At 42.5% G+C, this 27,171-nt stretch overlaps 1 protein-coding gene across 5 annotated transcripts in view; it reads right to left on the minus strand.

Moving 5' to 3' along the window:
• Positions 1 to 27,171, minus strand: part of SPATA13 (spermatogenesis associated 13) — a 146,536-nt gene that overhangs the window by 25,679 nt on the left and 93,686 nt on the right. For 3 of the 5 annotated variants that reach the window (XM_088159498.1, XM_014879671.2, XM_088159499.1), the window contains 3 exons: positions 17,910 to 19,703; positions 4,706 to 5,068; positions 1,349 to 1,493 (listed from right to left, as the gene is read on the minus strand). In XM_088159498.1, coding sequence (XP_088015624.1) covers positions 1,349 to 1,493; positions 4,706 to 5,068; positions 17,910 to 19,703 — 2,302 coding nt within the window. Of the gene's footprint in view, positions 1 to 1,348; positions 1,494 to 4,705; positions 5,069 to 17,909; positions 19,704 to 21,455; positions 21,504 to 27,171 lie in introns of those variants that run through there. The other 2 variants (XM_088159501.1, XM_088159500.1) reach the window with 2 other exon arrangements.

Below are 27,171 nucleotides of genomic sequence, written 5' to 3' on the forward strand. Positions count from 1 at the left end.
TCCCACCTGTGAAGAAATGTTCCACTACTACTAGACTCGTTAATATACTACTTCTATTAACTCCAGATAGCATTGTATGCTAAGAGTAAAAAATTACAGCAAAATTACACAGGACACATCAGCGAGCCTGTTAAAACACGGCACTTCCAAAGAGGCAAATTTACCAAGAACCTGTCCCTCATGTATCAGAGTTCTGGTTGGGCTACACTCACCAGCAAGCCACTTAATTATTTAAGGCTTGCCTATCTAAGTAAAGCCGAATGCATGGCAAACAGAAAATTAAAAACATGTGTGGTGTGGCCAGAGTTCAGGTGTGAACTCAAGCATATTAGAACTTCCTTCATAATCTATAGACTTCAGGCAAGTATATGAACAAGAGTGTGAGGTTTTGACTTCTTCCGGGTGCCTCTTGGGCACCCCACACTGTCGGGTTTTGTTTTTCTTTAAAAAGCGAAGCAGCTAATAGTCGTTATAAAGTTATTTATTGTAGAAGCACATCAGTCCCAAAGGCAAAAACAAAGCAAAGCAATGGCATAAAAGCAAGTGGCAAAGGTAATGGCAAACAGCAAGTGGCAAAATGCAATGGCAAAATGCACATGGCATAAAGCCATGGCATAGAGCACCAGCTCTCCCTGATGCACGTTCTTTTATAGAAACTTTCAGGCAAGCTAAGACACAAACTCAGGCCCCTACTTTTTAACCTATTAGAATTCTAGTTTTGTAGCACACCAGGCTACGTATAGACTACATTCATGTCTTGTTCTAACTGAAAAATGTAAGCAATATTCTTAACTCTAACTCTATTATGTCTGAAGCTAGGTTCTTGGAGCCTCTAAGGAAACACTAGCATGTTTTTTAACTTTCACCAGAACATGCAGTACTTCTCAGGCATTCAAGACCCTCCACTCACCAAAAGCACCCAAAACCCATTTCAATTACTTACTTATAATACAACTTAAACCTTCACCTCTGCTTTATATGTGAGAGGCTTAACATACTTCAATCCATCCAATGTCTCCAATTCAATCCCTGCACTCCAATCTCTCCCTGAAGGACCTAGAGAAACCCCTGCCTTACTGACTCCAACACAAGAGAGTGGAGAATACAGGCGTGTAAGTGGTACAGAACAATAAACCACAGCAATATCAAAGAGCAGATGTGAAAAGAAGGAAGTTTCACGTGAGAATTGCAGCTACTGGTAAGAAACTCACAAAACAACGCAACTTAGCTGGGTATGACTTTGTCACTGAGTTGGTTCACACCCTTTTGTCCTCCATACTATATTCTAATTCTTGCTTAGCCTGGCGTGTGTCTTTCTGATCTACAAAGTTAAAAATACTCATCTTACCATTAGATGTTCTCATCTGCCGCCTCCGTCCCACGCGGTCCAGGCCGATGGGGGTACTTTGTGAGAAGGTGAGTGGCCGGAACCTGGCTGAAACAGCCTTGTAAGGGGGCACCTTGTGTGCTGGAACGGGTGGCCGTGCCACAGGCTACCGAGGAAACAGGAAAATCCAGTATTAGTAAAGCTACGGGCAAGTGCAACTGAGCAAAGCTCAGCTATGCAGTAAGGTTTCTCCAGATAGTCCAGGTAATTACACGGGCAGTAAAATCCCCTATGTTGAAGTGACATTGCTTAAACACTGCATGCCATGTCTGCCAGCATCACAGAACAAGTTTTATTGCATTACAGTTCTTTGTTACATTAAAATCTCCTTTAGCCTTCTGTTGTGGTCAGACATGCTCTGTAATTTTCATCTTGTAATACTCTTTTTTGAAGACAATCAGAAGGCTCTCCTATGAAGGCTGGGCTGAGAGAGCTGTGGTTGTTCAGCCTGGAGAAGAGAAGGCTCCAGTGAGATCTCACTCTGACCTTTCAGTACCCAGGGTTGCCTACAAGAAAGCTGGAGAGGGACTTTTTAAAATAGCATGTAGTGATAGGACAAGGGGAAATAGCTTTCAACTGAAGGAAGGTCAATTTAGATTAATGAAAAGGCTTTCTAGGATGAGGATGGTAAAACACTGGAACAGGTTTTCCGCAGAGGTGGTGGATTTCTGCTTTCATCAGTTAAATGTATTGCTTGTCAGTAAAATAAACAAGGCAACAATAATTGTCTAAATGATGCTCTGTTTTGAGTTGCCAGAAGTCTCCTAAGAAAGAGTTTATTATTACTTATTACATATAAGTTATTATTACTTATTACTAAGTTTATTGCAACTTTATCTCAAAGCTATTTTCTTTGGATAAATCATTCATTTGTTAAATTATGATTGGAAAACCTATCCCTGCTTTATTTGCAAATTGAGTCTGATTTTATATCATCCCTGAACAACCCACATTAGCCAAGCTGACTGATCTTGCATAAGCATTCAACATTAAACAGCCAGGCTTCAGCACAGGAACTTCAGAGAAACTCATCTTTAGATCCTCTCTTATTGTTCAGTTGCTACTGTTCTTCTATCAAGTAATCTGAAACATCAGAGATGGTTTTTTAATGACCTATCTCTTGACATTCTGTTACGAAACCCGTGACAGTATTGTTTGAAAATGCTTTCTCACACCTAAGCTGTCAGACAAAAACAAAATACAGCGAAGAAGGAACTAGCTTTGTACTTTTCAAATATTCCCATGGGGCTTCAAAGCTTTAAAGAAAATAAATCACCAGGGTGAAGAGCAGTCTTTGATAGCCCCACATAAAATACTTCTAGCACATATATGCCTGCTTGATGAGTCTTTTTTCACATTCCATCTAAACGTTCACTTTTTATTATGACTGCCAAAAACCTCAATGTGTACGGAATATAATTCATCCACAACCTCATCTTTAAACCTCATTTCATAAGTGCCTTATCCAGAATCCTTCACCAAAAAAAGTCTGATTTGTTGTATTAAATAGGTAATAATAAGTGATGGCAACTACTATATACAAATAACTGGCTGAGTAAGCAAAAAAATGCTATTTATTTCTGGGCAACTAAAATTTTCTTATAAAGCTTCAGTCCAAATCCTTCCCCTGGACAGACATGGAAGTGCTTTTACTCAGTGGCAGTCCTGGGAAGGCCATAATTTGGTTTAACAATGTGTCCTTGTTAGGAATGCTCCATAGTTTTGGTCCTGACCACAGTGATCCAGCAAAGTAATAATTCAATCCCAGCCAAGATCTCATGGCAGCACTGGAGCATGGAAAGAGTCAACTCAAATAGCTGCCTTGCTGCATGCTCCTTCACTATTAAACTGATGCAAACCAGGTTTGAAAAGAGATCAATTTGGTTTCAACACTAAATGAAGGGCCTGGAGAATGTTTAATCCCTTACAGAGTACAGCTATTTGCCAGTACTTCCTATCCCTTGAAATCCATCTGTTATTCTTGAGTAAGATAGCCTAGAATTTGTAACAATAATTTTCCTCTTTTTCTTTTTCCTTCCAACTTAAGAGATAGAATTAATTTTAAAATATCTTAATTACATAGGATTTGAAACAAGGTCCTTTGCCTGGGTAAAAGGTTCACTGGCTTCAGCTGGGGTTTTGCATCAAGATGCATTTTTTCATCAGGGACTCATAAAGAAAAAGTATGTAAAACACAATAACAGTGTTCATGTTACAAAATGTTTTTCACAGGAAACTGAAAATCCTGCCATTGTTTCAGCACTTTACTATCACTAAACTTCGCAGCAGGAGATGAAGTGTCTTGAGAAAGACTAACAGGACTCAAATTTCATTAATAACCAGCAGAATCAATTTTTTTGAGGATGCAAGTACTAATTCTTGCTTCTGTTGCTTTATCAGCTTGACAATTGCTTTAGGCAGAAATCCTCCAGCTTTCCTGGAAAGTAGAAAATACCTGATGAATGCAGTCTTACAAAAGCCCGTGAACCCAAAACTCTGCAACCAAGTGCAAGATGGGACCACGGCCACCAACACAACAGTGAATTCCTCTACACACTGCACTTGATCAGCACTGCCTCCAGGGAAAAAGGAGCAATTCTTACATTCCAGAAGTTTTAAATTTCTCACTCTTTTACTTAAGCAAAGAGATGACAAATATAGGTACTATTTGAGTACACACTGCTTGCTTATAGGTTTCCTACCTTTGCTTCATCTGATCAATTTAGTAGCACATGGACAGACATTGTATTCATATTGTCACTTTTCTTAAATTCTTAATTTCATTAATTTATCAATTTACTACCAATTTTCTCAATAAATGTCTTCATTAGTTTTAAGTATCTTTGCCATGCCAAAACTAAGATTTTGAACACTACTTTTAATGCCACAGTTTTTGAACAGGCCTGCTTTTAGATAATTCAAAATGATCAATAATGTGTTATCATTATGTTTGATTGTACTACTCTGTTCCTCAGGCCCAACACCCTACAAGGAGACTAAACATACATCTGTCTTACACACAAATAAGCCCTTTTAGACCAACATGAGACATAATGACCATGCCAAGAAAGAAATCAGATTAATTTGCAATACAGAAAAGATTATCCCAAAGTCAGTATCAGGTTTGTTCCATGCTGTATTTTTAGCAAGAAGACAAAGTAATTAGTGACCAGGAAAGCAGGATTCTAAGTACACGATGTCAGCTTGACACAAGGGAAGGAAGAGAAGGAAGGATCCATTCTATTTTCTAGGCTGAAGACAGAGATAAGGAAGTGAAAAGGCCTTTTGCAGTTTGCAGAGCACATCTGTTTATCTTACTTGTGTCAGCAGATTTTCTCTCTCTTCTACTTGATCATCTCCATAGAAATTGACCCCACCTATTACGGAGATGGGTCTCCTTTTCCGCCCTCTGTGGTAGCCTACAGTACTGCTTTGGATCACAGACCCAACGGATGCCAGTCCTGGCTGATCCTCTCCATCTGTGCAGTCTATCCTCTCAGACTCCACTGCAACTGAATCTTCTGGTATAGAGAAACTTCGGACTGACATTTGGCCATAGTCTGAGAGAGGTCTGGGCCGGGATCTTCTTCCAGAGCCCCATTTCCTGGGTGTGACCTTTTGGGAGTCTGCCTTTTCTTCATCCTGGGATGTGGACTTCTTCCAGTGGTCATCAGAAACAACCTTTTTAAATGTGAACAAGTCAAATAAGCCACAGAATTTTCTGACAGTTAATCATTTGTGAGTTTGTCATATGGCAGATCAACTTAACATGTCTAAAACAGAAGGAGTTACCATAAACACAACAAATGCAATTGAGAATTCAGGAAGAGATAACTTTGCAAAGCAGAGACACCATGATGCTTGTGATGAGTACGGTAAACAGCAAACAATCAGTACCTCTTTGGCAAACAAGACTAATAACACTAAAAACTCACCTATTACTCAGCAGTTCCTATCACAAATACTGAATTAATGGAATTGTATCTTGGAAAGATTGCTCTGTGCTCACAGGACTTGTTTCTATGCACAAGTTGGATACTACAGGTAACACCAGTAAAAATAACTCAACTGTGGTTTTGGACTTTTTACCAAGGCTTGTAGCAACAGGACAAGGGGCAACAGTTTCAAACTGAAAGAAAGTGGGATTCGATTACATATTATGAAGACATCCTTGACCATGAGGGTGATGAGGCACCAGAACAGGCTGCCCAGGGAAGCTGTGGATGCTTCAAACTGGTATTGTTCAAGGCCAGGTTGGACGAAGTTTTGGGCAACCTGGTCTAGTGAAAGGCACCCCTGTCCATGGCTGGTGGGTTGGAACTGGATGATCTTTAAGTTCCCTTCCAAGCTAGCCCATTCTATGCTATTTCTGTTTCACCCCTGTTCAGTGATGAAAACGAACAGCAAGGCTGCAGTCTGACTGCTTGCAAATCCATGTAACTGTAAGCTGACCCCAGACTGGGCAGTCACACTCCCTCCTACCACTCACTCCCAAAATCCCACTCGGTCAGATCTAGAGATTCTGCAGCCAGGAGTGAATTAGGTGAGCAAGCTCATCCAGTTTGGAAGGGAGAAGCTCATCCCCAAACGTTCTGGGAGGTTAAAGTCATACAGATTATATCGGAGATATATTACAGCAAAAACACAGGAAAAAATGATGGGTTTAGATAGGAAGCCTGAAAAAGGAGCATGTTGTTCCTATTTAACAGCACATCTGGCTCACAGAGGTTAATGCCTTCAAGTATCACAACTGCAGTGGTATTACAAGTTTGGAAATAAATAACCTCAGCTGAAATATTTGGTAGAGGGAACATTTTTAAGCATTTCAATGCATTTGAAGTAATACTGTTGCAATTTTTTCTAGCAAAACCCTTGCAATTTTTCAGAAAAAAATCTGCACACAGAAATTTATGTTCACTTTCCCCTCAAATTTCTTGATTTCTTGGTGTTTTGTGGCTTTTCCCAGCTCCTTTATAAAAACAGAAAAGAAGGAGTGAAAGCTTGTAAGTATTCTAAAAAAAAGAAAAGCATCATTTTGTCTGTAACTATATTTTGTTCATCTGTTCCAGACCAGATGAAGGCATTCCAGATATTGCATAACCAAAGCAAACAGGCAGCCCAGAAGCAGCCTTTTACCATGATGTCTGTGACAGAGGATTTATCTTCTGTCACCTTTTGTCCACCTCCCATTTTCAGCCAGGCCACTACAAACCCAATGAGTCTTTTTTAAGCCACATGATACAGTGGACAGATGTGGCTTTTTGTTTGAAAGACAGTTTAAGATTAATTCCACGATATGAAAGCACTTCATTCAGTTAGGAGAGTTACTAAACAGTCAATATTTTAACATGATTACTGCAATTATGAAAATAAAACAGCATCATACACTTCTCTACATTCAATTACTTCACTTACAGCATGACATTTATTCTAAATACAGTACTTTAAAAAGAGTTGGTTTCTACAGCATGACAACTGTCACTCAAGCAAGAACTTCAGGTTCTCTACAGATTTGTGCTCAGGATCTCTAACAGTGCATTTAACTAAGCAGAGAGTCACTGCCCGGCTGGTGCATTAACACAGCTTCAGCAAAGCTGTCCCTTAAGCACAGCCCCTCCAAGTCTGAGCAGCAAAGTCACAGGTTAAATAAGTTTCTTACCTCAGAATCAGACACAGGTAAAGTGTCTCCACATATGCAGTGACTGAGAAAGGAGCTCATGAGAGTCATTTTATGTTTTTGTTTCGCAAAGTCTTGTCCATAAGAGCTACAAATGTGAGCGCACTCTCTGCATAACCAGTCAGGCAAAGTTCATACCATGATCCTGTACTTTTAGACTGAGGGAAGGACACGTCACACGTCATCTCATAATCTGCTGCTTACACCCTTATCTTGAGCAATAACATTTGCAGAAGACTGCTTTCGTTCTGCAGGACTCCGCCTACAGTAGCGATCCAAATGACAGCCAGATTAATCTCTGCTGTACAACAAACAATGCTGAAGGATGTGGGGTTTTAGTCTTAGATCTAGGAACTGCACTGAGTAATACTAAAAGAGCAAACATAATCCAATCACTGCAAAAACCAGGGGAAACTGGACTGATAATCTCACATTCCTCTAAGGGGCCTGCTCAAGCAGGACCTGATCAAGTGACCACTTACTAGCAGGAATAAAAATACCCAGTACACAACTCATAGGCTCCAGTACTGCAGTCACTTAGGCATAAGTGTGATTCTTGACATCAAGGAAAAAATTCTGAGGACACCATTGTACTCCACCTGTGACTGGCTTTATATTGGTGCACCACTGCTGACCTCAAATTACCTTCTCCTAATGAACCTTTTGTAAGTGAAAGCATGTTGATGCTATACTATTATTACTGGGAACATCTACAGATGTGTAGAGATATACACGGCACTTCATATAGGATGAAAATCAAAATCTCATGCACTGGTTCATGCACTGTAAGTGCTGGTCAAAAATTTCAAGGCATTTTGGGATTTCTGAGAAGTTAAGGTCTAAGATTAATCCACATTGGATTTTCTGAAATTCACACCTGCTAGTCTAGCAACAGCACAGGATCACCAATAGTAGCAATCAAGATTATTAATCTTGTCTTTTAGGCTGTGTCCTCAGTTAGGTTTCTTCTGAGACTAAAATGCAAACAGCTCTGCTTGTTTGTGCTGATGCAAATGAATTCATTTCATCTGGATAACTAAATTCCTACAACAGCAAATTAGTTAAACTATCGTATTTCAACTGCTTTCCTTATTCCTGACAGCAGTGTATCTACAAATACAACCATTTAAAATGAACATTTACTTCAATCCAGGTTACACTTATATTTGCTATTGTTCCCTTCCAATATGTCACTCTTAGCTACAGATTTTCCGCATTTAAATTTCAATTCTGCATTGGAGCTGTCTGTACTTTAACTAGATAATAAAGCTGTCATCATAGCCAGGAGAAAGCTAGGATGAAATTTCATTGCCTGAAGATGAGCACCCAGAGTCATTTCAAATGTCCAAAGGAATCTAAGATATCTCCATGTGCCATGCACCATGCAAATATGACACTGGACCTATGGGAGGCCTGGGCCATCCACAAGCAGCCCCTGGGGACAAAGGGAAGTCTGTCAGGACATCTCCAGCAATGCTGGGTCTTTTATGTTCCAGGAATCAAGTTGAGCCCCTAAACGAGCATCAGCCAAGCCTACTGAGTGACCATCCAGGCAGCACTACAGGCAGGAGCCAGGTGTCAAGCTGGATTGCAGGTGGGTTTAGGTGGAGCTACAATCATGCTCGCCAGTGCTGTGGACAACCCTGCTTGGTCCCCACCTCCTGCTCCAGAAATGTGCAGCTTCATCATGAGGTGTTTTCCAGCTGTGTGCAGCTGTCTTTGATAGCTGCCCTTCACTTCGCTTGACAGCTGTTTTTAGTTGGGTTCAACTCCAGGTGCCACGTTCAGGTGTGCTGTCAATGCTGTGTCCCCCAGGACCCCCTGACCACACCCAAGAGGCTGCAGTGGGAGCTCTCCCAGGCCGCTCCCAGGTAAACAACTACACCAGAGTCTGTGCCCAGCCAGACCAAACCCCTCCCGTGCCTGGGCCCAGACTGATTACCCAATCCACAGCAACTTCAAGGACTTCATCATGATCTCACTCAGCTCGGCTCTGGTCCAACCTTGTTCCTTTTAATGGCACATGACTGCTATTGGCATTCTCTGTACTCATTAATAACCAAGGTAAGCAACATCAGCAGCGAGTCTTTATCACCAAAATCTTAGCTTAGTCTTTAGAGCCCAATTCTCCTGCTATTACTCAGTCCACCGTCTACCTTTGATAAATTCAGGACTCAGAACTGATTTCAGACTAAGAGCTGCCCAAGGAGCACAAGATCCGATTTGTACAGTACTGATAAAGTGTTGCTTATGTGGATGCAACTTTTATCAGTGATATGGCACAGAAATTGCATGACAGGACTTTTGATGGTGTAGTTACACCAGCCATGAATAACCTTTCATCCTCTATACCTGACCCCTTTCTCTGCTGCACAGAAAGCCCAAAGTAGAAGTCTGACCCAAGAGAACCTGCTACTGGTTCAGTTTCCTGCTGTTGGGACACTTTTGAGGGCTGACCATGATAGTAAAGGAAAAACAAGTCCTGAGTGATTTTTTTTTGTCAACGTGTTTAGCCAATAAACTCCCTAATTAAAATCCCCACTTTATAAAGGTCTTGATGACTGTGTACATTGCTGAGGCTCCCTGACCACTAATCTGCATTTCAACCCCTATTGTTACCTACTTGGATATTTAAAACTTTATGTTCCAGACGCAATAATGTTTCATTACGTGCACATACAGAGAAGTACGAAGGTATAAGAGGACACTTCTCTCCTGAAAGGTTTTCCCTGCCTGGTAATCTGCTAGGAAGTCACAGGTAGGTGCTTCTTGGACAAAGACCCCCAGCCTTCCCCTTCTCCAGGGCAAAGAACATCCTGACCCTGCTTCTGCTTTTTTGCCTTTTCTGGTTTTGGGTTGTTTTGGGTTTTTTTTTTTTTTGGGGGGGGGGTGGGGTGGGGTGTTTGTTTTCCTTGGCTACAATAAGTTGCAATACTTCCTATTCTGTTATCTCTGTATGTTGGAGCTGCCTGGCTGAAATGTAATTTTACTAACTACTGCTGCCTTTTTCTAACCCCGAAAAAACAGATAGTCAAAATCTAATAAAGTCTTTACAGAAATGAATATTAATTTCCAAATGCAATTTATTAAATAAAAGCTGTGATAAATTAAACAGATGATGATTCTGACTGAGAATAAGTTACAAGGAAAACCTGAATAGGCTGAGAAGTTTCAGAACACAGTTGCAACATATTCTCAGTGAAAAGTTTTGATGGGTTATCAGTGGTGTTCTGTGAATGACAAGGCTTGAAACTATCACAATACTTGTGCTAGGTCATGAAGGTATCTTTATATTTTGATTAAGAATATATATTTCTGCAGATATTTAGGGGTCTGTATAAAATGTACGAATTTCTTACACTAACAATGACAGCTATATAATTGGTGAGTATTAAACAGCTATTATTTCTGTATTAGACAGTAACTGCCAAATCTTAGGAACTCAGGAATAATATTAGAATTGGCTTTTCAGTTTATACAAGCCATCAAACATAAAAAGGGCCAAGGGTTTGTGACCTAGTAGCTATAAATTATTTTACCACCTTGACCTAATGAAGTAAAAGTTCGGACATGTCTCCACCCAGGTACATGATAAAAGGTAACCACTGCACTTCTTCTTGTTGATAAATAGCAGTTGGGAGAGCATTAGTTGAAGCTCATTTATCATCAATACTAAATGGGGTCAAAAGCTTGTTTTATGTTTCATGGACATGACCAATACTTTTTTTTTTTTCAAAGTGTTCCGACAGACACAGAGATTATGAAAGTCTGGATAAATAAAGCATCCCAGAGAAAACTTATTGCTTTCTTTCTAGATTTTAAAAAAAGATTCTGAAGTGTTAAGAGAGCCCAGTGAGTGATCCCCTATTGATCCAACAGTGACAATTTCCAACAGTGATACCACAGCAATAGCTACCACGGAAATTACTGCTTTTACTGTAGAAAAAAGCATGTTTTCAGTAATAGCATCTTCAATCACAAACCAGAATTATTAATCCAGTCCAATTCAAGAAAATTTCCATCTAATTCCTTTCTATTTAACTGCAAATTGAACTATATTCTTTCTCTTTACATCCCTCTGCCTTCTCTGCCACTAACGTCTTTTTAATTAGTGTTTGAGAAGACCCCACATAAATTCATTGATTATCTATCCCTAGAATACCAAGTGCAATTCAACCAGTGGTCTGCAAGACAGCAAAATCCATGAAAACTGTAAAAAAAACCTGCTTAAATTACACCTATATAGACAAGCAAAGCAGAATCAAAGTAATACAACCATGACCAACACTTAACATAAGTTTTAGCTGCTTGGAGGATAACCTGCCTTTTCTTCCCCCCCCCCCAAAAAAAAATTGTGTGGAGCCACAGTTTAAAAATTTGCCAAACACTGCTTTTGAGGGGCACTCTCTAAACGAATACCACTGCACTACACCAGTATAAGCTCACAGAACAGATGCAGGAAATACTATGCATTTTAGTAAAGAAAAATGATATTTCTGTGCCCTGTGATATAGCAAAAGCAACTCTCATTAGCAACACAAACTGCTGTGGTAAAACACTCATTTTAGAAGTTTTAAAAATTGAGAAAAAAATTATATAATAGTTCTCTTGGGATCTGTGGACACCAAAGCAATTGTGGTGTTCTAACTAACAAATACACCCATAAAACCACATTAAGAGATCAGGCTATGTAGATACAAAGAAAATCCAGCCACCTATTTTCTAAGGCCTTTTAATGCAGGTTTGCTTCATTTAACCTGATCCTTGAAAGCCTGCTTATCGCAATCAACAATAAAGCATAAAGCTTTCCCTCTCAGCAATATGCCTCACCAAGATTAGAGAGTTCACCTTGGTAATATCCATGTTCCACAGATAAGGAACAGAAACAAAGCAGTTAAGTCATGCAGAAGCATAGGGCAGGACTGGAAATGCAAGTGGATCTCGTGATTCTCAAATGTGTTCCTCAGCCTCGAGGATCTCCTTCGTTCTCTCCTCTAATTCATTTCCAAAACCGAATCAGTGAACACATTTCTGAATGGCAGAGGGGAGGAGTTTGCAGGGAAATATTTCCTTTGCAGAAATAATCTTATCACTCATATAAAACCACAAATGTGCAAAAACCAGAAAACTGTTTCCTCTAGTCTTCTGATGACTTCATACTTGGGGATGGCTGCATCATGGTCCTATACTGTCCCTTCTTTCCTTCAGTATCTGAACTGGAACAGCAAGCATGTAGTATATAGTAATGGGGTATTCGTATTCTCTGCTTCTTTTAGATGTATAGCTATTAATAAATCCTAAATAAATCCCTAAGTATTTAATGAATTGACTCAAAACACCCCAGAAAAAGTAACAGGTCTAAAAAAAAAATTCCCTTTATTTGGCAAAACGAGAAACTTTTTTCCTCTTTTAGGCTATCTTCGTAATACCCACAGGCAAATCTCAAAAGCCAGAAAATAACCACAGACTGGAAGTGGAACTTTACGCTAACAAAGCAAAACATAAAAAGCCATAAGCCTCTGCCTTTTTCAGAGTCTCTCCAAAATGAGGTCCTCTGGTTCCTCACTCTCTCCACCCTTCCAGAGCAAAGCCTCATCATCCCTGGCCAAGCCCAAGCCCTGTCCTCAGCAAGTCCCAGCAGCAGACACAAACCCCACAAACCCCAGCCTGTGAGGGCTGGAGCTGCCTTGGCCAACTCTGCCTTTGCCAACCATCACTTCCTAGGGCATGGGGTGGGGGCAAGGCTGCTGTCCTGCTTCCCCCCAGCACTGGGCTGGTCTCCCAGCCTGCCACAGCATCCTGGCACCACAAGCAACACAGCAGCCTCCAGGTGCCAGAAAGGGAAAATGCAGGTGGCTCAGGGGAAACTCTGCAGCTGCCCCTGCTGACTTTGGCGATCTCAACCACCTAGCATTGAGATGGATTTTCAGTGCCAACAACTCAACACTGCACTTGGTGTAACAAACCAAATCACATGGTAAGAGGTGCTGTTCCATTTTCTGGGGTATTTATTACTATTTATTACTCCTGATCTCAGGGGGAGCAACACCTGGGTATTACTGAGGTGCCACTGAACAGCTACAGCAGAATCAAATATGAGTCGCTCTGGGAAGGCAGAGGTGCACAAATGCAGTAAAGAAAGGGTGCAGCTTAACCCAGGCTAACTGCAGTGAAGTCCATCTGAGCTCTCCCTGTCACCATCCAAAACATTTCTGCAGGGATGACAGTAACTCCTATATTATCCTACAGTTTTCAGGAATGGCCAACTTTATTAAGAATTGCAGAGCTGCTTGGTCTAAAATTCGACCTGATCCAGAATTCGGATTACTGTTATGACTGCCTTGTTTTTCTTCTTCCTAGTAGCAGATACAGCAACAAATTATTATGGGCTGCACCAAACGGATGACAGCTCTGCTGCTGAGAGGTGCAAGAGTTTTTGCTGGGCTAGGAAGACAGTCCTGCCATTTGAGGGCTCCCTGCTGCATTACTGCAGCAAGGGATTCTGCAATTTATGTTTGTAGCAATGCACAAGTGATTTCTAGTCCAGCTCTGGGCAAATGCATCTGGAAGTCACTCACTGAGTGACTGTGGGGACACTGTGTGAATGTATCCTGACTTGTCAGGGCAGCTCAGAGCTTAGTGCAAATCCAGGGTTCCTTGGTCTAACCTCAGTTTTCTATAAGACGCTGCTGAGAGCCTGTGACAGGGTTCTGCTGCTCTGTCCCTAGGCCCTGCAGTCAGCAAGACCAGAGTGCCTCCAGAGTGATGAGCCCTCACTCCAAATTACAAGCCTCTTAAGAGTATATCCAGTTTAAGAAATTCCCCCCACTTCTTCACTTATTTATCCTTCACAGTTTATCACAATTACAGTTATACACATTAGGTTGATTAAGCTACACTCTAAATTGCACATGGATGAACCAGAGGTGAATAAATCCAAAAGGAAGAGTTCAGAGAGCTGAAAGCAGCTAGCTCCCAGCAGGTGTGCTCATGTCCAGCCCCACAGCACTCAGGAACTTGAGGCAGGTACTACAGATGATCACCCACAGAACCTAGCTGCAGCCTGCTCCTTGTGGGCACTGAACATGACCACATCCAGCTACCACCCTTTGGTCCTTCACTGTGAGGACACTTTTAGAAGCTAGAATTGGTGAGGACGAACAGTGAGGACATACCTGAGTCCTCTGTATCCCACCCATAAAGCTCTTCTTCCTCTTCATCTTTACAAGCTGTCCTCCAAGTTAAGCCCTGTGTGCTCAATATTCAGAGACCTGTCCAGGACAAACCAGCTCAACTCTGCCAACAGCTGAGCACTGGGGACTTTATGATGTGGACTAGTTGGAACCAGCAACTTTTGTATGGCATGAACATAAATGAGTTGACAGACAGGTCCTAGAACACTTAAAACATTGTCTGCAAATAAACTGTGACTCAACCATAATTACAGCAGAGTTACCTCTTCACTATAATTTATCATTCACTTATGGCCATGCAGATAAGGTACTCAAGTAATAAAAAGTCTGGTGTACTGTGAAGCCAGATGCCAGCAAGGCAACCTATATACCAGATGACCTAAGAGCTTGTGAAAGAGTAAGTGAAATGCCAAGTAACTTGATTTTTACTTTCTTTGTAACAAATTCAGAACAGTGTTTTGTTCAGGCAGCCTTAGTGGCTGACACATGCCAATCCAAAACAGACTAAGTTTTTTTCATTTCAGTGACATGGGGCACTTTCTTCATGAAAGCAAACACCATGCGAAACACTCCAAACAAGTACAAGCTTGTACTTAGTCATCTCTTCATGCCATTTAAAAGCAACATATTGAATATAAATGACAGTAGCATGAAGCAGACAGTGGCAAAGCATGGGATGTCACGGGTGAGCTTTGATGACTCACACCTCTGTAGCTTCAGAAGTGCTGAGGCACAAATCCAGGCTGCACTTCATTAACTCTTCCTTGGGAAGCAACCTCTGTCAGGACCAAAAACCAAGGAATCTCCTCCTGCTCCAGTCCAAATCTTGCATTTTGGTGAAACCAACAAAACAACGAAAGTGACAAGATCTCAAGATTCAATCACGTAAGAAAAAAAAAAAAAGCCCAAAACATCAATTCTGATGAATGAATAGATGTCCTTGCAGAAATACTGCAAAATCAGCTTTACAGTGGTGGGGAAACACAAGGTAGAAATATTTAATTTGCATACTGGGGAAAATATAGAGATGGTCCAAATTCCACAGATTTCATTTGCTGACTACTAGATGAGTAAGGGAATAAGCTACACTTGATTCCAGCTACGACAGCCAGTCCTGAAAAGAGAACCTATTTGAGCCTGACTGGTTAGGACCTTCTAAACTTTGTACTGAAATATCTCTTCAAGCTTTAGTGGCTGTACTGGAATACACACTGGCTTATACATGAAATCTGTACAGAAAGGCAGATCCATGAGACATGGAAAGAGTGCAGTTGTCCATCAACACAGTGTATTTAAGGTTCAGACAAAATTTTGAGAATGTGTTATGTCCATGGCTCCACACTACATCTCAAATGATTGTTGAGAGCAAGCTAAGCACTCAGCCATCACAGAACAACTTGCTGGGCAGGTACAGTTCTGTAATGTGGAGGTGTAAGGTAAAAACTAATTGTATTCAAAAGTTCAAACCCTAGTGACTTCATTGTGAGAGTATGTGGCATTCATAAAAGTGCCTACAGGCTGAATAAACTCCAATTAAAAAATAACCTGGAATAAGTATCTTTGGTGCCAAGCTAGCTCCATGCTGAGGGAAGCATGCTGTAAAGCAGGAAATTAAATCTTCCAAAGAAACGGTAGGAAGAAACCATACCACTCTACCTGTTTTGCAGTCACTCTGAGTGCCATAGCTTTAGGGTTGTGTATGAGATGAGAAGAAGGCATGGAAAAAAGAAACAGACTTTATAGCCCTTGCATAGTAAGATAAAAGCAGACCCTGTCCTGCACAGCTCCTGCGTCCAACCCACAGCTACCATCTCCAAAATCTTTGCTTTTTCCATCAGAAGAGAGGTCTGTCTGGATGCAGCTACAGCATGTGAGTGGCCACAGCTGTTTTTGCAAAGCACAGGGGCTCCAGGCAGTGGCACAGCAAAGTGAGGGCTTATAGCCAAGGGGCTGTTCCCTGGCCACCACTTCCTCCATCTTTTGCCAGGATCCATCCTATGTTGTCTGCCTGCCCACTACACAAACCCAGAGCTGCCACCAGTGCACGCTCTGTATTTTAGACAACTCAAACAAGCACTAAAAGACACTCACAATTACCCTGAAATATGTTATAATGTAAAGAGAAAGCTTAAATTGCATGTTAGATAATAACAGAACGTGGTGTTAAAACTAAAAACTGCAGTAGCTTTCATCCACCCAATGCACACCCATTCACGTAAAAACTGTACTGGTTTGTTGGGAGCCAAGGGGAAGGACCAGATTAACTTCTTCAGGGTCATGATGGCAGCTCACCACTAGATGGTAGATGAGTAGCATTAATTCCACCTCCCATTTTATTCCTGAGAAATACAACTGGCATCCATCCACACTACAGCTCTCGCCTCTTCTGGCAGTATGAAAGCTTCTCCTTGCACATAAGTGAGAATTTTGGAAAACATGGATGATTGGAGCAGTTCTAGGGCTCCAAAAGAGGAATAACCTCTGAGCCCAGACATTTATACACAGTGAGATCATTTTTTCAATCTTACCATTGCTGCAAACACAACAGTAAACAAAACTGCTTTTCTCCAGCAGAAGGACAATACTGATAAGCTCTGTAACCATTTGCAGTTAGTTTGCAAAAACTGTGCCAAGCTTTTAAAAGCAGGAGAGTTGCACAGACATTTTAAAATTTCACAGCATGAAAGGCTGAAGCTTGTGCAGCTAAGCATTGCATTGTCTATCTCATACCTAAGGTCTAAGATACTTCAGTCAAACTGAGGTGGTTTAAAAGATATGTCAGCTTTATTTTGTGAATGACCTGCATATTTACACAGATCCAGATGGATTTTTGCCCCAGTGAGCTGGGGCTGAGCTAAGCCTCACTGCTTCAGACAGGTGGAGGGGATGTCTGACAGCTCTCCACCAATGCTGCCAAAATCATTGCAACTTGTCTGGTGCCAACTCACACCATATGTGAATTTACCTCAGAGGTGCTGCAATATGTATCTACCCATTCACTGAGAGTATGAAATCACTCATTAGGTGCAGTGAAAACAACAGTGTCTTCACCAAAACAACAGTAGCAACACACTCAGCCCAGCATCTAAAGTATTGCTGTCTGCAGTTGGCAAGCAAAAGAACGAGCAACCTTCAGTATGGTCATCACTGCACAGGGAAAACACTGGATTCAACTGAATGCTTAAACTTCTGTACTGTGTCTTTTCACGCCACACTGCTCTACAAATATTACCATGTTCTGCAAGTTTTCCACAGGCAAAGAATTATACAGTAAGTCAATACTACCTCGGAATGCACAGACTCTTTAAAAAAGACCTTTCAGATGTGCAGGAAACACAGCCAGACCCTGCTCAGGCTGGTAAAATCTGACAAGGCCACGTGACAAAGTGGTGTATCTTCAGGGTGAAATGAGCTGCCCTTGAAAGCGTACATGAATAGCTTTGCTGCCAAAACTTCCTTTGATATTAATGTGCAAAGAAAAAATAATTGTACATTAGCATCCAAAGAGAATATTTAAAGGAAATAATTGCTGTCAGCACATTTTAGCAGTAACAAGCTGCAGCAGCCATTACTTTGCATTGTTTGCATCAATAAAGACAAAACCCAATAGGAAATATATGTCGCTTCTAAAGGATTTTGCTTTCTTTCTTACCTCTTCCTTTTTCTCTTCAGTACCAGAGGCTAAATTGAGGCTCAGCTGAGAGTGGCTGCTTATGCCACTGTCCTCATTTCCATCATCATAGTACACAGTTTGCACTGAGTCCTGGAAGCAAACAGGATTCCTGCCCAGCTTCAGCCCTGGTATCTCAGCTCTCTCCTCGCTCTCTGATGAGCTCAGCGACAATGTGCTGTGATGGTTTGGACACTGGAAATTCATACTGCACTTGACCTTCCCTGCAGTTGGACTTTGAGGCTTTGGAGTAGTTGGCCTGACTGGAATGTGAAGGTTTTCAGCTTCATCTGGACACTGGTGGGTAGGTTTTGGCTCATCTGAGTCTGAATAAAAGACTTCATTGGGAAATGGACTAATGTCATTCAGAGTAGGTGAAAAGCTATCAGAGTCTGGGATATCTGATGACGTCCTGAGGCTTTTATCTTCAGTGACAGCTACATTCATTTCAGTCTCTTTACCCTGAGCAATCACAGGGCTTTGCAGGCAAGGTGTTCCTGGCAAGGAAGAGTCTGGACTGGATATTGAGGAGGTGCATCTCTTCCTGTCATGGTCCGTGCTGCTGGAAACCCTGCGGGAGTAGTCATCGTGCAGCCTGTTTGACCTTGTTCTCTGGGACAGCTCACTGGGAGAAGGAGCCATGTTCTTGGGGCCATCCTTCTTCCTTGCAACATCTGTAACGTTACTGACAAGTTTCAAGACTCGGTCAAAATCCTTTGCTCTGATAGAGCTCTTCCATCGCTTGGATCTCCTCTCAGGGTTTCCTCCACTTTTGTCAGAGTTGGCAGAAGCAACACTCACAGTCCTTGCTGGCACCTGTTTTTCATTTGCAACCTTCAGATCAGCAAGGTTGGAGGTGGACTTCCGTTTGAATGAGCTTTTCTTCAAGAAGTTCAAATTATCTGAACTTCTGCTTCTCCAGTAAATGATCCTGTTGTTTTCAGAGTCTTTCACCAGAATCTCACAGATCTTTGGCTCTGGGATGACAGGTGATGTTGGCCTAACACAGTTGTGGTGGCTCTGAACTTTATCTGTGTCGACTAAGTTTATGCGGCCAGCACCATAAGCCCGCCTGATGCTGCGTGAGCGGTGAGTGTTCCTCAGGAAGGACTCATCGCTCTCCTCCACATCAGAGCAGTCAGAAGCCAAACCATCCACTGCATTCTGGAAATCATGTAGAGATCCCGAGTAGGAATACCTGTTAGTCTGAACTCGCACCACTGCTCCATTTGAACCATGTTTGCCTATGTTGTTCTCATTTAACATGTCTGAGCATTCCCTTGTTTGAACTCCTTGTTGAACTGAAGACTTCAACTTCTTGAAAGATCCCATCTTTCTGATAGAAGAAAAGGCATTCCACGTGGATGAGTTGCCCATCAAAACCAGAGAACGAGGCCTGTCAGAGCTGGAATTAGCCCGTTTCCGAGGGGTGGTGAAAAAGCGCACGATTTTGGAAGGGCTGAGCTTATCCTCTTGAACTTCCTCCTCTAGACTGTTGCTTGTACTGCCCCCCCCATTATGACTGGCACAAGTAGTCTGGTTTTGGGGCTCTTTATTATCCATAACTATACAAGCAACGGCGGTGCCATTTCCACAGCCATTCGGAAATGTTGTCATGCTCTCGATGCTGTAGGCATGGAGGTGGAGGCTGGGGTAGCTCAAAGCAACACTGCTGTCTCCACCAGCTGACCTCGCTGCCTCCCCTTCATCTGCTACACCTTGGTTTGCCTTGCCTTCACATCGACTGGGTGACCTGAGCTCCTCAGGCGGCGCTGCCTGCATCAGGAAAACAAAAGCCAACGTTAAGAAATTTTCTTACAAAGTCCCCAACTAAAAGAAGTTTCAGCTACATTGTAGGAAATAAAGACACACACAAAACAAAGGAGTTCTGTGGTGAGCAAAGGTGTGTTGCAGGGGTGCAGAGAAGGCATTTGTAACTCCCTCAAAGTATAATTGCATTCGTTAGCAATTTAAGAAACCAGAATAATTTCAATATGCACTTGTTTCATTAATGCTAATCAGCTAATAAATTCAGTATGACTAGCACAGCTACCTTACAATGGTAAACAAAACCCTCACACGAAACAGAAAGAAATTCCCAGTAACATCAATCCAGTCTTCCTCCTCGGGTGCTCAGCACTGAGCCCCAAGACACATGGGAGATTTTCATCTAAAACGCGTTCATCAAGTGACACTCAATTCTCAAACAGGGGACAAGGAAGAGGAAAACAGGCATAGTTTTTCCTAGACTTGCTTCTGTTGGAAGGCTGGGTGACACTTGACCGACTTGTCTGTCCCCCGGCACATAAAATCCTAAAAAGCTACATCAAGTGCACAGCAAAGTCTTTTTCCTACAAAGAAAGAAAACAAGAATTTAAAGCACTACACCCAGAATCCACCCTTTGCTGTGGTGACAGCAAGATGAAAACTTAAATCTGAAAGTGACTGGAGTGTTTGGTACATGCTGTAAGGGATCTCCTCCTTAGCTGAGCCCAAGAGATCCAGCAGACGGTTTGGAAATCCACACAACTCCAGTGCCTGGGAAAACTGTGGGGGGATCACCCACTATGTGTCTCCTGCCAGGGTTCTTTGCCAGTCATTTTCCCCACTATGGTAAACAATGCCTCGAAAACCACTGGGATGCTCAGTCTGAAGTTGGCTCCACCTTAAAAACAAAGCTCATGGCACGATTCTTTCAGCAAGGGGCAGTGGGATCTTCGAAAACTTGCCACTGCTGGCGGGGTCATGGGGGCGGCGGGGGAGATTTCCCCCTCGCCCCGAAACAAGGAGAGAACGCGTACAGCTGTGCTTTGGGGAAGGCGACAGCCCCGGACCCTTCTTTGTCTCTGTCCCATGGCAAGGGCCGCGGGGGCTCGGAGGGCAGCGGGCACGGGGGGTTCGGGCGCGGCGGAGGCGCAGCGGCAGGAGGAGCAGGAGCCCGCCGGGGCTTCCATGGCGGGGACGCGGCGCAGCCAGTGCCCACCGCCACGTGAAACGCGGCAGCTGCGGAGCCCGCCCGTGCCCGCTGGCTTCCAGGCTGCTCCCTCCTGAGCGCACTTTGCAAGTTTCGCGAGCCTCTGCTCCGCCGCGGATAAAAGGATTTGCTTGCGCTTCAGCGAGACGCCTGGAACATCCCCCGCCGCAGTTTTTAATCCCCGCTATTGACGGGGTCGCGGCGGAGCCCGCCGGGCAGCGGGGCAGGGCAGAGCCGGGCCGAGCCCCGCCGCGGCACCCGGACCATACAGAAACCCGCCGGGCACCCAGCCCTCGGCCGGCCTCGTACCGCTCGACACTTTCCACGCGGAAAGAAAACACGGAACGATAAAAGAGCACAAGACACTGCTCTCGACAGCGAAGTTCCCATAGAAAGCGGCTCTGGGAGAAACTGCACCTGAGCGGGCAGAAGGAGTGCGGCGGGGGGGGGCAGGCAGGAGAACAAACGCAGCGAGATTGAGATTAAAATCCCAGCTCGTATCATGGAGGCAGCAACAGCTTCCCCGGGAGGCTGCCCCGGAGCAGCGCCCTTACCTGGGGAGAGCCGGGGCTCCCCGCTGCCGCCGCCGCGCGTCCCGGCCGGTGCCCGCTCCCGCATCGCTATGGCAGCGGCGGGGCGGGGCGGGGCGGGGACGGGAGAGGAGAGCAGAGCAGAGCAGAGCAGAGCAGAGCACTCCCGACTGCTCCGGCCGCCCCCGCGCCCGCCGGGGTCCGCTCCCCTCCGCTCCACCCGCCCCCGTGGCTCCCGCCGGGGTCCGGCGTTGCCGCTCGCTGGAAGGAGCGAGCCTGCCTTCCTTCCTTCGTTCCTTCCCTCCGCCGGAGGAACAAACGGCCGCGCAGGGATGGTCACGTTTTAGGACCTTAAAAGTCTCCTGGATGGTGCCCCGCCCCGCCTCTCCGTCCCTAGGTCTGTACGCCCTGCTCACGAGTGCAGTTTGCACGGCCCATTGACCAGACTCACGCTTGGTTCCCAGGCTCTTTTTCTGTCCAAAACCTGGACAACCTTTTGGCTCTACTGCTGTTCCTCAGACTTAACAGCAGGAACAATATTTTATGCCCAATCTGAACAGAGTTCATATACTACAAGGAGAATTTTGTGAGACAGTGTCTTAAAGACCTGTGTCATGACTCCTGGCAAAGACCTACATGAACTAGTAGTCCTTGCTCAGTCCAAAAAATATTTCTACACTTGGACTGGAACTGTAGATGTAATTTCAACAGTTTTATTGTAGCTCAGATAAGATACACAAAGAAATTGGGGCAAGACAGACTGCATGGCAGAGCAGATGCCCTAAAGAACTAGCGAAGGCCATCAGCCTCACTGCCTCTCCTCCGAGACTGGTGTGACTGCACTTGCAGTGTAATTACTTCTCTGGAGAGCAGTACAGACACACTCTCAAAAGCAAGGCGTAGTTAGGGGATGAGGCAAACAGTCAGGCTTAAGGGATGCAGGTCAAATGAGGTAGCAAATAACTGGGAGTGACCACAGAACTCTCTAGCAGTCAGCAGCAGCAGGCACAGCCTAACACCAGCCCTACTCTTGCAGGAAGAGCACCCCATGGAAGCAGTGACTTTGGAATAATGACTCCAATGAGGGAGCAAAGTGGTTGCTTTACAGTGCTGAGCATGGGAAGCAAAGGAGAAATAAATGCAGGTTGAGAGTGGAAATGCTGACATTGTATGGAGAGGGTCCATATGGACCACGGTTAGTGATCTGTGTTAGCTCGGGACTCCCTGGGGAAGTTCTCGTGTCTGTGCAGACAATAAGTATCTGCTTCAGACCTTGGGAAAAGGACGTTTCTGAGGAGGAAGTCAGTGAAGTTGATTAAACAGGCAAGAGAAGGACCTTAGTGGCAACGTTATGAGGAAAATTTAATTTATATGAGACAAGAAGTGTGCCAGAAGTTAAGTTAAAAACCACTTTCAACAGGTCTTATAAACTTGTCTCACAGCCTCTCTGGTATTTACAGGAGTTTGTGCTGGTCACTTAAAGACTTCTAACAGCAGTATCCAACACTGAGTTTCAATGAATTTGTGCTTCTATGTTCCTTTAAGTTCCTTTCCAGAGATATCCCAGGTACATGCATCACACTCCTTTTGAGTATACTTTTTAATCCATAACCTCTGCCTGCTCAGAGAAGGGAACCTTCAGTTCCTCACGTGTCCTCTATCGACCAGCTGGACAAAAAGAAAAAGCAGAGAAAACTGTCGAGATGAATTGAGCCACTAATTTGGGTCTTTCTTTTATCTAGCCAATAGTGTTTCTGAAACTTAAGAAATCCTAATAACTGAGATCTGAAAACATCTTTTAAATGTATTTGAAGTTTATCAAGAGATTAAACAGGCTTGAAGAGCTAGAAATTATCAAAGAAGGTCTTGACAGATTAACAAAATGCTCATAAAAACTTAATTTCCTTAGAAAGCCACGCTAAAATTCATTTTAGATAATAAAGTAAGAATTTACATTGCATGTTGTATTTTTTGTCACTACATTTAAGGAAGAAAATACCTAAAAAATTGCAGTTGCAGATAAAATGGTATCAAGTCAATTAGATATTTGTCAAGTTTCTAAAAGTGAATAGTTTTAATCTTCCAGACTTGGTTCAACATAGCTTTTCTGCTGGCAGTGCAGTAAAACCCTCTTCTAAATCTTGCAGGTTCACTGATTCAGTCAGCCCTTCCACATATGTGTACCATTCAGAGAAGCTTGGATGCAGTACACTAAAGAGTGCGTCTGAGAACAGGATTAACTTCCTGTACTAGAGACCAATCATTAACAAAATCTTTTCTTAATCTCAATTCTTTTTTTTGAAAGCTGATAAATGTATATAGTATTCAGGTGCCATCACACCAAGGTCTAGTAAAATGATGAAAAACAGAGTTTATCAACAGAACTGCCATGAGAAAAAAGGCAAACCCCTTTTCCATCTGTAAACTTAAACCCATTTTAGTTTCATACAAGACGTAGTGTTTTTTCAGAGTTACAAACCTAAGTTTAAGGAGATTAGTCCTTCCTATATTAAGGATTTTCTACAATCCTAAAAAAGCAAAATGAGAGTACTATTACCATTTGCCACTGAGAATCCCTGCTAATGCAAACAAATTCATAGCACTTGCACGGGTATTTCTGGAAGACTGAGCTATATACTCTGTTATTTACAGGCTAATGTTTTGCCTCCAGATGAACAACAAAAGCTGCAGTGAACAGAGGAACAGTGCCAGCAGTACATTATGCTTGACCAAGTACAGCAATTTATGAAGGAAGGAACTTCCAGAAGAAATTCCGGATTGGTATATGCGTGAGATTTCTAACAGTGATTTGACATTGCACTTAGCACAACAAAAATGAAATGCTTGTTTTAGAAGCTCTAAGTCTGTTCTTTAAAAGAGGTTTAATGCACATGTGACAAGGAGTGAGAAGGATTATTCCAAGTGTAATACAGGTGGGAAAGGATTACAAAAAATGTGACATGGGAGAATGAATATAGAGCTTTAAAGATGAAGGAACAACCTTCCCCTGGCTTTTAATTGGTAGTGATACATCTCTTAGATTTCTCAGAATAGCAAAGGGCACATTTATATAATGAAGTCAGGCACATAAATCTGAAAAGTCTGAGTAGGAATGATTCTATCTACTTAGTTTAGAAATCCTCTCTTACACTCCTGCAACAGTTCTCTTTCATGTTTCTTTTATAAATACTTTCTAAAAGTCTACTTCGAAGTACTGATTTTTTAAAAAAGGACTCTTGAAAGACAGTACAAACAGAAAAAGTCAAAAGGAATAATTTCAGTAAAATGTAAAAGCACTTGTCCTACTTCCACAGCTACTGGGCAAGATGGAAAAGGAAGTGACTCTCTAAAACATACTCTAAATTAATGAATGACCAAATGTAATTATTAAGATGCAGGATTACTGAAAAAAGGAGATCCCATTGCTTTAAATAACAGTGTCTTTTCCAGGCTGCAGTACATAGCTAAGGCTCCAGTTGTGCAATTTGCACCTTCCTTTTAGATCCCAGGAAAAGTCTCTTCTGCAAGCAATTAACCTCCAAAGAATCTTTACATACTGGCAGGTCCCACAGGGGGAATTAAGCTGAGTCATATATCTATTGAAGTTAAAGGCAACTCCCCCACCAACTTCACTGGGAGTAGGATCAAGATCTCAATTGTTTTAGTTTAGAAATGAGTGAAGAGTAGTATGTAGTATGTTTGTGTATGCAACCTCAAACTAACATAGGCAGCTAATTATTTTCATCTGGGCTTTTTTTAATATAAACTATGTGGAATTAGTGTAGGATTTTCCCATTATTGTCTATTTGCAAGAAAATTAATAATAATAAATTGAATCGGATTTTCCAAAACCAAGACCTTTGTTGACTTGGCACTGAAAAAATCCAAGATGACAAAATGAATCACATTGCTAAGAAAAACACTGAAAGGACAGCCTGAGTTAAATTGCTGCATTAACTTCCCAATTTGTCCAGTGAAATTCCCCATTGCCCACATGCAGGAGACTGGTGTGCAGTTTCCTAAAGGCCCTTCTGCTTGCATTTACTTTGCTGCTGATAAAAGCAATTACTGACCCAAGTGAGAAAAGTTTATCACAGTTTGGTATAAATCACAATACACAACAAACTGTTTTCCCCTCTAATCTTCTTTTAAATGTGCTTTGCCCAGGCTGAGCTTGCTCAGCTCTCTTAAACACAGGGACCTAATTTAGGGAGAGCACAATAGCCCAATGGAGTGACGCCATCAATGAAAAATGACCCTTGTGTACCAGGTTACCATTATCCCATCTCCGAGTTGCTCTTACTCACCCACCTACACCGCTACAGCTGCATGCAACTTAATGATGGCTTCAGCCTTTCAGGCTGCTAGAATGCTATTTATAAACCCACGGGGTCTGACTGCCATGCTATTCTTCTTCCCCATCCTCAAGAGGCATTATTCAGACAGCATGACATGGAGAGATGGCTGGTACTACAGAAGAGCAGTTTCCAATAAACAGATCATTGTGTTTTAACATAAAGAAGACTTCCAGTTACCAATTAGGAAGGCTGAATTCCACCTTTATTTTGTATCTCACAAAGTATAAGGAGTAGGAAGAGAAAGAACTGTGAAGATGAAATAGAAAGGAAAAGAGATTAGTCAAGAATTTATTTTCTTTTCTTTTCACCTACACTATATATTTTTAATTCTTGTCTTGAAAAATGTTAGATTTTCTGTTAGATGGGTGTACATTAAAGTGATATGGACTAGTTGGCAAGATTTCAGAGTTAGAGTTGTCCCACTCTGCAGCCCTCTGTTTTCTCTTCCTGCTCTGCTCTAGCTGCTGTCCTTTGTCCTTTCCTATGTCACACTCAGTGCAGAGTCTGATGACCCTACAGCCATTCTGTATTTATTTTCCTTGCTCGAAATAATAGCATGTAAAAGTGACTATTAGCAGCTCTTTATTAACCTTCTTCCCCACCCGCTTAATTACCCTGCCATCCCCTCTTCTCTATCCAAAACTGTTCTTCCAAAATTACCTGAGGATATGAAGGCACCTTGTTATGCAACAATGAGGCAAGGAAAAAAAATTATATACTTGGTGGAAGAGTCTTAAGGAGTTTGATGGCTGAGGACCATCTTCAGTGGGTGATTGATTTTGGAGCAATGAACTCAGTGCTCACTTAAATCATTGAGCTGTGCTGAAGGGAGGACAGGTGCAGCAACTCTGCAGAGACACAGTGTCCATCCAGATACCAGAAGAGGGAAGCAGGTAGTGGACTTCGTTAGGAATGATGCATCATCAGTAGAAATTATGCAAAGCTACACAAGATCATCTTGCTTCTGATGTTTATTATAACAAAATAACAGGTCAGCAGAATAATTGGCCAGTGTGACACTACAGAAATGCCTACCTGGGTACAGTGTGACCTTGGGTACCTTAATGCTGGCCAGAGCAAGAAACTCTGAACAATTACAGCTTTTGATACACTCATGAGAGCAGAACAGTGAATATTTCTGTATGATTAAGAAAAAGAGAAACAGGTTGCACTTGTTGGGAAGGATTGGGGCATCCTGTTGTTAAGTGGTATCGATTCATGGTCTTCAAGAACCACACAGTTGCTCAGGGCTTATTTCTCAGTTAGTACCAATACTTTACTTTCTTTAGTCTCTCTCTACAATGACAAACTTGCTATCTTTGTTACAGTCTGAAGTAAATTAACATTCGTGGCCATATTTCTTATGCCAGATGATTGAATTA

The sequence above is a fragment of the Sturnus vulgaris genome, chromosome 2 (assembly GCF_052056855.1).
Source record: "Sturnus vulgaris isolate bStuVul1 chromosome 2, bStuVul1.hap1, whole genome shotgun sequence".
Classification (NCBI taxonomy): Eukaryota; Metazoa; Chordata; class Aves; order Passeriformes; family Sturnidae; genus Sturnus; species Sturnus vulgaris.